Genomic DNA, 13,244 nt, shown 5'->3' with positions numbered 1-13,244 from the left:
AACCCCTCTTTATGGTATTTTCACAATAGAAAAAACTTATTAATAATAATAAAAAAGAAAATTTTTGAAAAAAATCCTTCTTAGTTGCCTAACTTCCAGCATACTTGATAGATTTCAAATACAAGACAGTACAAATAACTGTTCCAAACCTTGGGGTGCTGCAGTATTTCCACAGATAAAGGACTTGCCCAGAACTAAATGAGTCAATTCCTTAAAATAAATGTTTGCAATACTCCCAAAATCACAAAGCCAAAGAGAAACTGGGCTTGTGGTGCGGATTTAATGATAGTACAAATGTTCTAATCATAAGTTTTCCTGATAATCAAAATCCTCTCCTTCATGGCAACAGAATTAGATGAACACATCTTCTTAAAAATGTGTCCTAACTTAAAAAGTATTCTACAATGTGTGTTTTTAACTTTTGTATAACATTTTATTTATTTTTATTGTTACTGGAGTTTGTAGTTAAGATCTTGCTCTAAACAGGTACTTTAGCAATTGCACCATGCCCTCAGCTATTTTCGATTTTTGTTATTAAACGAAAAGTACTTTTTTGTTTTATTTGTTGTTGTTTTTTTTGTCCAGGCCATCCTGGACCACAATCCTATTTACACATTTTGCTGTAGCTGGGATGACTAGTATATCATCATGCCTACCTTTATTTATTTATGTTTTCCGTTTTTGTTTTATATGACATAGATTCTCAATAACTCCCTGTCCAGCAAGGGTTGAAAATGCAATCCTCCCAACCAGCCTTCCACAAAGCTTGGGATGATAGAATATGTCAATGTGCCTAGCTATGGAGGAATCTTGTGGATTTTTCTGCCTGGGCTGTCCCCACACTGTAATCCTGTCAGCCTCTCTAAGATTGGGGGGTAGGGATGGAGAGGAATCACTAAAGCCTTGCTTGTGTTAATTTCTTTTTCTGCTTCTTAGTAAATGTGTTTGTTCTAAAATGTTTTAGACTCTGGAATCAGCATTTTCTACATAGAAGATCATATCATCTATCTTCACATATAATTTTTTTCTTTTAAGAAGGGATGCCTTTTATTTCTTGCAGAATTCTTTTTATTAGGTCTTCCAATATTCGGATGAGTATTTTTGTGTTGTTTCTGACCACAGAGGAAGATTTTCAGCCTTTCTCCACTGATAAGATGATTATGCAGACTTTTTTATACATGGATTTTATTATGCTCAGGTCCTGTCCTTAAGTTCTTAGTTTATTGAGTATAATAACCTCATTTGAATGTTGTTAAATTCTGCGTCTCCATCAATTTAGACTATTATGTGGTTTTGTTCATTCCACTAATTTAATGAATTATGCTGATCTACGTATGTGTTCCAGGAATAAATCCCACAAGATCATGTTGAGTCATCCTTCTAATAGATTGCTGATTTCTTTTGCTCATATTTGGTTGAGAACTTTTAGACCAAAGCTTATAATGAATATTGGTCTGTAGTTTTCCAGCAATATCTTTTTTTCTAGCTGTGATATCTGGGTAATGCTAAAAATCACATAATTTAGTCAGGAAAAGTTCCCTCTGTTTCAATTTATATGAAGAAAAATAGTGTTTCTAACTTGAGTATTTGTGAGAATTCACCATCAGTTACAAATATTTTATTTGTAAGTCTATTTTCCATTTCATCATGATTTTGTTTGCTTGGTTTTGCCTTTTAAGGAACTTGTTTATTTCATCAAAGTGATCAAATGTATTGGTACACAAATGCTTATAATCCCATTTTGTAATAATTTGGGGTTGACCCAATTTAAATTCTGATTTTAGCAATTTAATTCTAATCTACTTATACGCTTATTAAGAATTCTTTGTACATGTTACCTCTCATGTGGAAGATTCTTTGTCTATACCTTTTGAAATTAAGACTATAAAGGCTCTTGTTAAGAATCTAATAGTATATCCTAATTTTTTAAGTTTCTTGGACATTTATATTTTTTTCCTTTTACCAAATTTAGGAAGTGTTGGTCTTTATGCATTGCAATAATCTCTGGAATTTTTCTTCTCATTCTGCTATTCCTACATGATGTATGCTGGCCCATTTGATGTCTCAAATGTGCCTTAGGCTCTATTTACTTCTAAACACTCTCATTTTCTTCATATTCCTGAGCCTTGATAATTTTATTTGCCTTATTTTGAGTTCACTGATTATTCTACCTGCTCAATCTGTCTTATATTCCTCCAGTGGATTTTGCGGTTCAATGACTGAATTTTTCAGCTCCAGGACACTTTTGTTGCGATGCTCTTTCTATTGTTATTTCCATTTGTTTTGAGATCTTGTTCTTTCCTTTCTTTTACTTTTTAGAATATTTCATGTTGATTTTTTACAGTCTTGTTTATTAATATCTGGTATTCATCAGGAATAGTATCTTTTCTTCTTTATCTGTAAATGCCATCCTTCCAGTTACCTTGTATTTCTTGAAATTAACCCTTTGAAATTAAAGTTTCTCCTATGGTTTGCAGTTACATACTTTATTTTGTTATGTTTTATTTCTTTGTTATTATAGGATATCCTCATGTTGAGATTGTTGATACCTCTAAAACAAGCTTAAGGTTCCCCCCTGAACCTGTGTCTTTCCTTTGGCATGCATGCACTGTAGAGTTCTTATCTCTACAGTTAATTTTGATTGTCTCATTATGCAATGGATAGCTTCAAAAAGGAGAAAAGAAAAAAACTGGAAATGGGGAAGGGAACTGGTCTTTCCAATATGCTGGAACAGACTTTAGCTAAGCAGGGAGTAGGACTTGTAATGATGGTAGGGGATCAATGGGAATAATAGTCAGTTGCTCTTGGGTCTGAAACCTCATAACCAAGAAGGGTTAATCAGCAATAAGAACATGACTCTCCAACATTTGGATGAGGATCCTCTGACCATTCTGAGTCTCACAAGCTGCAAGCATGTACCAGGAACCTGTGGAGAGATGCCTGCCACGGGCCTGGGTTTGATCATGGGTGGCTAAGTGTGTGCTGCTGAGCCAAGAACAAAGAATCAACTGAAACTAGTGATGAATTAATATCTAAACTTCCCCATGGCAGTCAAAACTTTCAACAGATTCTAGAGTACCCAATAGTTACATATGTACTTGTCTAATTGTTGGCTGGGTGTGGAGACAGATTCTTCTTGTTGTTATAAAAGTGATGTACATTTACATAAGCCACATAAAGAGTAAGTTTCTTTATGAACAATATCACCCCTTCCCTTGTTCCCTCCTAGTTTTGTCCTCCCATTCCCCTCCATAAGTTGTATAGTTCATTTTTAACATAGTTTCCAGTAAGAACCATTGCTGAATTTGTTCACCCTTTACCCCTCCATTTCTGTGCCTCTCTTTACTCTCCCAAAGACAGATAAACAAACAGAACAAAAAGGAAAGAAAATAAAAACAACACAAAAATTAAAAAAAAACTTTTGTTTTCATTTCTTGGAGTTCATTTCAATAAATATTATTTGTATGATCAGATGAAGGCAGAGTCTTGATGCTTCTAATGCCTTAGCTTCAGTCAGCCCTCCAAATCATATATTTTAAATAAATCCATTTGCTACAACTAAGTCATATAGTCACCATATTTTCTAGATATTATGTCTATATGGTTTGAAGGAACTGTGTTTGTGTGTGTGTGTGTGTGTGTGTGTGTGTGTGTGTGTGTTTGCCAAGACTATGACTCAAACCCAAGCCCACTGCCCCCACCCCCCGACCTGCACATCTAGTTTCAGCTTTTTATTAGCTCATTCCAGAAAAAACTCTTCTGTACTTGTTTTAAATCTTGGTCATCAAATCTCAGTCTTAATGTTTCAGAGGGACAAGCTATGTATGTTTTTTAAATGAATGAAAATCCTCTTAACTTTTTATAAACTTCCATAGCCAATCTTATCTATCCCACTTTATCACAATGAAAATAAAGAATGTAATTATTTTTTAAAATAGCACAATATAATATTTTAAATAGCCTAGGCTCAGAATCAGAGTCAAATACTGTCACACATGATGAAGAGGAAGTATTTATTTTAAAATGACTTGTCCAAGCCCACTAGCCACTCAGACAGAGTCCATTTCTGGCTTCTTCCGTTCAGCATTTGTTCTAGGACAGAACATTTTCCAATCAAAAGAATTATCATTTAATAAATATGTGTTTATTTACAGCTTCTTGTGATATGGACATTCAAATATAATTTACCCATATCATCAATCCTTTAAAATATTCTGTTTACAAATAAACTAAACATAGCTACACCAATATCATTATAATTATTTTATTTAAAAATCATCCAGATGCTGATAGTTCACACCTATAATTCTACCTACTCGGGTAGCTACCTGGAGGATCAGAATTCAAAACCACCCAGGGCAGGAAATATTGATGAGACCTCATTTCCAATTACCCAGTATACTGCCAGACTAGAGGCATGGCTCACTTGGTAATGCACCAGAAGATGAGCAAGAGTGGTATGCCTTGAGTTCAGTACCAGTATCAACATGCATATTTGCATGTTCATGCACACACACACACACACAAAATCTCAATCAATCAATATGTAACTTGAGTATATATTTTTTCTTCTACAAGTAGAAAAATATTTTTTTCTGGCAGTAGCAGGGCTTGAACTTAGAGTCTAGTGCTTGTTTGGTACTTTGTTGCTACAGCCAGGCCTCTAGTATTCCATCTACTGTTTAATTGGAAGTGGGGTCTCAAAGGCATTTTCTGCCTAGGCTGGCTTTGAAACATTATCCTCCAGAGCTCAGCTTACTAAAATCTAGGTGTAAGCTACCAGCACTAGGCAAAAGAGATTCATTTAAAAAAAATAAGAATGCACATGAATTTAAGATGTCAACTGAAATTATAAGGTGCAAATATCTGGTAGAAAAGTTTAAAATTAGATTGAGCTATTGAGGAAATCCTAAATGCCTAAAATATGCAAAATGTTCATGAGCATAAGGATTCACTATCATAAAGTTTTTCTCAAATTGACATACAGATATTAGGTTTTGCCATTTAGATTTCCAAAAAGGGAAATGGAAATTGAAAGCCAACTTTGACACTAATATTAATGACTAAAAAGACATGAAGAGCCAAAATTCATTTCAAGTGAAAATTGAAACTTTGAGACTGTTCCAGCAAGATATGGAGTCTCCTTTTAATAAAGACACAGATGTTTCCAGACGTGGATAAACCCAGTATTCCCAGATATAGATAATCCAGATAAAGAAAACAGAGTCAACAGATAACACATGCAGCTAGGGACCAGGTAGAGTAGTAAGTTATCAATGGAGTGGTAATCAAGTACTGGGCCCATGCCTCTTACCATAAGTACTCAGGAAGCAGACAACAGGAGGATCATGGCTCCAGGCCAAACAGAAAAAAAAATCATGAGGTCTCAACTTAATCAAAAGCTGGACACCATGATATAGGTCTATTATCCCAGCTACACAGGAAACTAAGTAAAGAAATATTAGAGTGCAAGGGAAAAAAAGGCAAAATATTCTCGAGTCCCATCTCAGCAGATGAAGCAAAACATCGCTGTCATGGCAGGAGTCATAAGTGGGAGGACTGAAATTCAGGCTGGCTATGGAAAAATGTTAAGTCTATCAGAAAATAATTCAAAAATGTCTAAAGGTATGGCATAAGTGGTAGAATAACAGCCTGTCAAGCATGGAGCTTTGAACTGAAACCCAAGGATATCCAGAAAACAACACAAAATAAAACAAAAGAAAGTATCTTAAGCAAACACCCAACCAGAAGAAAAGAAAGAGCTGAACAAAGGAAACTATGGCAATAAGTATGCAGGTTTCTCAAAAAACTAAAAGTACAACTATCATATGATCTTGGCATGTATCCACAGAAATCAACTCAGCATATAATCGAGATAATAGAGATACACATATGCCATTCCCAGCACTATTCACAACAACCAAGCTGTGATATCAGCTGAAGTGCCACTCAACAGATGAATGGATAAAGAATGTAGTATATATTCACTACGGAATATTATTCAGACATAAAGAAGCACAAATATATGTTATTTTCAGAAAATGGTTGGAACTGCAGGTTAAAATAATCCAGATATAGAAAAAATAGCTGGTTTTCCTATATGAAAATTTTAAAATAAAACAAAGGTCTTGGACATAAAATGAGGACTGTTTGGAGATGAGTCCAGTGGGAGATGGATGGGATAAAAAAAAAAAAGAGAACAAGAGAGGAACCCATCTTTTTATGCATGTTTAAAAAGGTCATAATAAAATCTACATTAAAATTGCAACAATGATTAAAGGGGGGAACAGAAATAAAATGAATAGTAGATGGAGAATATTACCACAGAACTGAATATACCTTTACAGAAATATCATACTGATTGATTGGAGAAATGAAACAAGAATGTGAGAGAAAAATCCAGTCAATTATTTTATGGGCTTAGGTCCAATGCAACATATACAATAAACCCTTTAAAAAATAAAAGGTGACAAACAAAAGACTAGATCAAATGTATTAATAGGTTTCTCATATGAGACAACACAAGAGCCAATAACTCTAACAAAAGTTCCCCTACCTAAAGGAAATAGTAAATGCCATTTACTATCATGAGATAAGTCTCATGCCAGTAGTCATACTGGTGATGCTTTAAGTCTTGGTAAGGATCTGAAACAAAGGGAATGTTCCCACAGTGACAGATAAGGGTGTATATAGCTGATGAATGGTTTAGAAATCAAGTAAGTAGAGTAAATCCCCTGAACAACTAAAGCACTGTTCACTGTTCATCAAAACAAACACCAGGAAGTAGACACATGTGCTTGGAGAGTGGGTAAAGGTGGGAAAGAGAAATGGAGGAAGGAAGAGTAATCAAATTCAGTCATTATATTCAATATACATTATATAGAAAATGAACATTATGATTTGCTGTTAAGGAATGAAGAGGGAAGATGGAGAAAAATGAAAGGGGTAACACTGAGCAAGAAGCATTATCCTAGTAACCTAAATTATGGAATTGTCCCCCTTTTGTTTAACTAGTCAATAACAACAATGACAACAATAATAATTGAAAAGAAATCAAGTAAGCAATCTTAATAAACTGAGCTTACACATAAAGCTATTTAAGCTCTACTCTACTCTGCTGAGTGGTACTATCTGGAGAAAGTTTCAGCATGGGTCCATTAGACATGACCAGGTGCATGACTGTGTTTCAACCTCTTTTGTACATCAGTAGCACTCTATTTTGCATTGTGATAATATTAAGATTTATTTGATGAAGGTATCTCTCAAAAGAATATAAAATAGTTGTACTCATAAACTGCCATGCTAATTTGAAGCCTTTTGTACAATGATATAATAATATAAACAATTCTAAAAATGTCCAGCACTTCTTTCTATTTTTTTTTGTTTGTTTTGGGGGGTGGTCCAGTCATGGGGCCTGAACTCTGGGCCTGGGTGCTGTCCCTCAGCTCTTCAGCTCAAGGCTAGTGCTCTACCACTTGAGCCACAGCACCGCTTCCAGCTTTTTTCTTTTTTGCTTATGTGGTGCTGAGGAATCGAACACAGGGCCTCAGGCATGCAAGGCAAGTGCTCTACCACTGAGCCACCTTCCCAGCCCCTTCTTTCTAAATTTCTTACCCTGTCTGATCCTACAAAAATAAATAACACTGTTTGCACTTTAAGCAAAAATTGACACTATTCGGTAATGGAAAGTATATAGAGGTAGGCTTTGTCATTTTGTGTTTCTTCTAGGTTACATTATTGACTAGATAGTCATACTGGTGATAATTAATAACATCTGTAAACTAGAATATCTAGCCAGTAACTATGTCAGATAGAAATGAGAAAATGCTGAATATAATAGAATACTAGATTTCTCTATCTACCTTGCAAACAATGGTACTCAATACCCCATAAAGCACCCCATGGCCACGCTTCCCACCCATGCTTACCAGCTGTTGGCCTTGAACACCCCAAGCTGCGTACTGCAAGATGGAGTCCTGCACTTCTGGAGGATTTAACTCCCAAACTTCCCTTGGAAAAAGAGTAAATAAGTTTACATGAACAATATGGCATCTGCAAAAACAATGTAGCTTGACAATTCCTCATAGAAAACAGAATGTCAAAGAACTTACTTAGTGTGTATGTTGTAAATCACATAGGAAGCAGTATATGAATAATGGAAAATCTGAAATAAGAAAGAGTAGAGTTATCTATCATCGTTTGGTATTAAGAATTCATTTATATACATACACAAACATAAGTACACACACACATATATATATGTATATATTTATATTTCCGGTAAAATGTAGAAATAAGTGTCTGGAAGAAATCAGAACACAAAATATTCCACTACAGGGTTTACTCCTTCTTTTGTGCCTTGTCTTCTGATCATCAGTACCACTTCACATCTTCTCTACCCAACAGTATATTTTTTCTTGGTCAAAATTTTCAGGGTCTCTGTATTGATTACACAATAATACACCAATGGTTCCCTCCATTTGACATACCAAGACAGTGCTGTTTCACCTATTCAATGTTCTTTAACCCTTATCCTCCAACCCTTCACGTCACCTAGTAAACCCTGGAATGAAGTTCAGTGGATCCTCTGTATATCCTGTGCTTCCATTTTCCTTCTGATATCTCACCTTCACCGAGGTGGGAAGACCCCTCCCACTTTTCCAATCCCCCCAGTGAAACTCATGCTGACACCTCCTTGAAGTCTATTGCTCTCCTACTTTTCTAGAAGATGCTTAGAATGCTTCGTGCTCTGTAATATGAATTACACCAATATAGGTCTGTCTCTTTTCCTGTGACAATGTTGGCAGGTGCAGGTGTGTCCTACCTTTGAGTCCTCCATGCTATCTCAAATCATGTCATGTTTATATGTATCATGCAACTGTCATTTCTGGAACAATGAGTCTGATCAGGATAGACTCCTTCTTGTGGAAGTGCTTTTCCATGAATACAAATAACCTCTACCCTTTCCTAGCAATGGTTTAAACTTTAAGTTAAATGGTTGCTTTCAAATAAGTAATCTACCACACATTTTAGTACTGTCTTTTTAGTACTTCTGTTTTTCCTTTATTTTTTTTTCTTTTTTTAAAACAGTAATGAAGTTTGAGCTCATTTGAGCAATGTTTTTAGCCTTTTGCTTTAGTCATTAATTGGATAGGGTCTCACACTTCCTCAGGGCTAGCCTCAGACAGCAAGCTCCCTACTTTCTGCCTCTGAAGTAGTTACAGAACACAACAACCAACTTATTGATTTAGAGAGGACTTTGCAAATTATTGATCCAGACATTGAAATTAAATCTTTTAAATCTCCATCTCCAGAGTAGCTGGGATTACAAGAGTAACCTACAAGGCTAGGTAACATTCTTATTTCTTTTAAAATAATTCCTTCAAAAATCAAAGCATCCATGGCAGGATGAGAAACTCAAACCCAGGATGTTAACCAATAATGCAAAAATACCTGTATGTTTTAGTTCTTACTAAGTAGATACGATGGAACAGTGGGATATAAAGAAAATGAGGAAACTAGGAAGAGTACATTAGGAGAGAAATGGTAAGCATGTTACTATGTCACCCAAAATTGTTTCTCTCTGAAGCTATGTGAATATGGTAAAAGACCTGTTTAATTAGCTATATTGTTATAGTATTATTTCTTGGATTTATATAGATACCTTCATTTTCATTATACTTTCATAAAAGCATCTTTTCTTTCCTATAGTGCATACAATGCACACATATTATAATACTGTCAATTAACACTCCCTTGAAGTAAAATTGTTATTTCTTCTCACTGCAATAATAGCTTCAATTAAGCATGAATGCCACCTATTTGGCAAAGTATCATTTGCATTCTTTCTTTACAATGAAATTCAAACCTTCTCACTCTATTTTACAGTATTGTGTTTCACAATGAGGCTTTGTTATCTGATTCTTTTTGGAACATTTCAAATCTGAGATCGCCTTTACTTAAAAGATTATAAAGGAGAAGTCATTTCTATTAGTGTCAATGTATGTATTCATGTTGTATTCTATAAGATTCCAACTGTATCAACTATAAATTTTAAAACTTAGATTTATTATGGTGGATACAAAGAACTGTATCATGTGTTAATCTCCCATGACATTTTTTGGGGAAGGGATGGTCCTGGATCTTGAACTCAGGGCCTGGAGGAAGTTGCTTAGCTGTACCACTTCTGACTTTTTGGTTGCTAATTGGAGAAAAGAGTGTCAGAGAATTTTCTGCCCTAGCTAGTTTTAAACTGTGATCCTCAGATCTGAACCTTCTGAGTTGAGAAAGCGAGCACAATGCACCCAGAGTCTTGATATGAGGTAACAAGTAAATCTAAGCAAAAAGACATTTGCCAGTACAGAAGTGTCATGTGTATTCTGCACTGGTAACCTACTAATTGTACAATATAATCTAGAAGAAGAAAAGATGACTTTTGTAAAGTCTGCTGAGAGGTGAACACAATGAAAGTATAATATGAAATGAATATTAGCAATATTCATTTATTTAACAAATGTTTGTTTAACAAGCTCCTTGATACAGATTACACATGGACTATCACTTTCTTATATTAATATATTAAATATATTAAAAGATGAGTATACTTGATAATTGTAGTGACTCCTATATGTTGTGTGCCAGTATATAAATGAACATTGCACATCATGTTCATTCTCAACCATCAGGCACCTTGCCAAATGCCAAGCCTATGATCAGTGTGAATTCTGTCCTCAAGGAGCTTATGATCAGTTGGAGTGACAATACTAAGAACCATCACCTAAGAACTCCTAGCATGGAGTAGTTTTGTACCAATAAATTAGGATGTTATAGACATCCTAATACATTAATCACTATAGTGATTAATCTCTTTAGTTTCAAGATTGCTTTATTTCAAAAGTAATAGTTGATTTAAGTATCAATGGAAATGATAGTTGAAATATAGCTAAATTTCTACATTTTTCATGTGTTGAGGAACTAGGAATCAAACCAAGAATCTTCTATAGATCCTCTACTAGTGAGTTACATTTCCAGCTCTAACAGCAGTGGTTAAATAGAGCATCTAGATATTAATGACTCCTTTTTTCTCTGGACCAGAGTTTGAATTCAGAACCTCATGGTCATTTGGTTTGCTTCCTTGGCTGGTGCTCTATCACTTGAGCCATGCCTCCATCCCTGCTTTTTGTTGGCTTCAAATCATGATCTTCCAGATATGAATTTCCTGAGTACCTAGGATTACAGATGTGAGGCCACAAGCCCAGGTCATACTGTTGTTTAATATAATTCATACTTTTTTTTGTTTAAATCAATCTCAAGAAGTAGATATTATCATTCACAATTCACGTGAAAAATCTATACAATGCTCCAACTTAAATTTTAAGTAGGAAACAGAGCCACAATCTGACTGCATGGATATCTACTTATAGTCCCCATTATAACTAAATTTATCTGCACAGAATCTTTCTGAAAGCTAGTACATGAAACATGACATTGGCTTTGCAAAGGATTCATTCCCAAAGGACCAATTAAGCTACCATTTAAAAAATTATTGTCAGGAATACACAGGAATTAATGGTGATCACTGCAGTTAAGCAAGATTTTGTTTTAGAAACGTATCTAATTTATGAAATTAAACATGTAGATCCCTCCTTTTTGATCATCACCCTCACCTTATTTTCTCTTAGAATACAAGTTATTATTTAAGACATGTCTGGGTTTTCATCCTCCAACCAGACGTTTGTATCTTTTATGCCAAAGCTTTTTCTGAAATGCAGTTAAACTGCTGAATTAATATAAATAGCATTTCTTTCCATGACCTAGAGAATATTTGAAATAAGATTATGGATTTTCCATTGAATCAAACAGTGAGGCAAACTGAACTGTGAGAAAGGGATCCTGAATCTATAGAATTTATATATGGATACCAGTAAGAGAACTCAAGACACAGGTGCAGGGGTGGAGATGGGGTGTTGGGTAGATTTCCCTTGGAAGTTGGTCACACATGAAGCCAAATTTTCTCTAGGATAATGAGATGCCCTTGGAGAACAAGGAGTCCTGACCCTCTTGTTTGACAGATTTGTCTTTATAATGCAGTGAAGGACTGGAGCCCTGTGGTAGGAGAATTTGGTACCATCAATACGATCCACAAAATTATACAGTTGGCTTTTGAAATTTCAATTTAACATGTCTCTTTTGAAAAAATCTTTCTTTTAATATGTTTTTTAATGAAAAATACTGTTCAGAGAGGTTACAGTTACATGAGCAAGGTAATGAGTGCATTTCCTATCAAGCATTGTTGCCTCCTCCTTTGTTTTTCCCTACCATCCCTTCCCTCCCCTCTCCACAACTACACTTCCCTTCCACCCCACCTAAAATGTAAAGTTTATATTTCAACATAATGTTTTGTACATCTCATTGTTACAATGGGTCAGCCTGTATCCCTAATTAAACATTTTCTTCCCTTCCCCTCCCCAAATTAGACTGCCATCAAATACAGTGAAAACAGAGGTTATACTATGGGGAAGGGACATACAAAGCAACAAAAAAATCACATGGTACATTATAAATATGTTAGAAACAATAGCAAAAAAGAAAAAAAAACACTTATCTCCCTATCTTTTGGTTCATTTCACTTAACATCATCTTTTCTGGTCATAAGTACGTAGCTTTTGACCTTTTCTGCTTGTCCTAGACATGTACTAATGATTTCAAATAAGGGAAACCATGGGACCTATATTTTTTGGGACTGGCTTACTTCACTTAATATAATTTTCTCCAAGTCTATCCATTTCCTAACAAATGGGGCAATGTCATTCTTTCTGTTGGAGGCATAGTTTTGAAGCTGCAGAACTTCTGCATGGCAAAGGACATAGCTAACAAGATCCATAGAAAACCCATGGATTGGGAGAAAATCTTCTCTAGCCACACAATGTATAAAGGTCACTTATCTAATATATACTGGGAACTCAAAAAACTAAATCCCCCCAAAACAAATCCTCAAAGAAACAACTTCCCAATAAATAAGTGGGCTAAAGACTTAAAGACAAACTTCTCTGAAGAGGAAATAAGAATGGCCAATAGACATATGAAGAAATGCTCAACTTCTCTAGCCATAAAATAAATGCAAATCAAACAACATTGAGATACCACCTCACCCCAGTTAGAATGACTATCATCAAGAGCTCTAATAACAACAAATGCTGGAGGGGAGGTGGACAGAAGGGAACCCTACTGCTCTGTTGGTGGAA

The 13,244-nt window shown here is 35.1% G+C and overlaps 1 protein-coding gene across 3 annotated transcripts in view; it reads right to left on the bottom strand.

Moving 5' to 3' along the window:
- Nucleotides 1-13,244, bottom strand: part of Dpp10 (dipeptidyl-peptidase 10 (non-functional)) — a 1,450,850-nt gene that overhangs the window by 148,471 nt on the left and 1,289,135 nt on the right. For all 3 annotated transcript variants that reach the window (XM_013020704.1, XM_013020703.1, XM_013020705.1), the window contains exons 6-7: nt 8,112-8,164; nt 7,929-8,010 (exon numbers count right to left, since the gene is read on the bottom strand). In XM_013020704.1, coding sequence (XP_012876158.1) covers nt 7,929-8,010; nt 8,112-8,164 — 135 coding nt within the window. The remainder of the gene's footprint in view (nt 1-7,928; nt 8,011-8,111; nt 8,165-13,244) is intronic.

This window comes from Dipodomys ordii, unplaced genomic scaffold, assembly GCF_000151885.1.
Source record: "Dipodomys ordii isolate 6190 unplaced genomic scaffold, Dord_2.0 Scaffold52, whole genome shotgun sequence".
NCBI classification, from domain to species: Eukaryota; Metazoa; Chordata; class Mammalia; order Rodentia; family Heteromyidae; genus Dipodomys; species Dipodomys ordii.
This window is presented reverse-complemented; position numbering and strand designations above follow the sequence as displayed.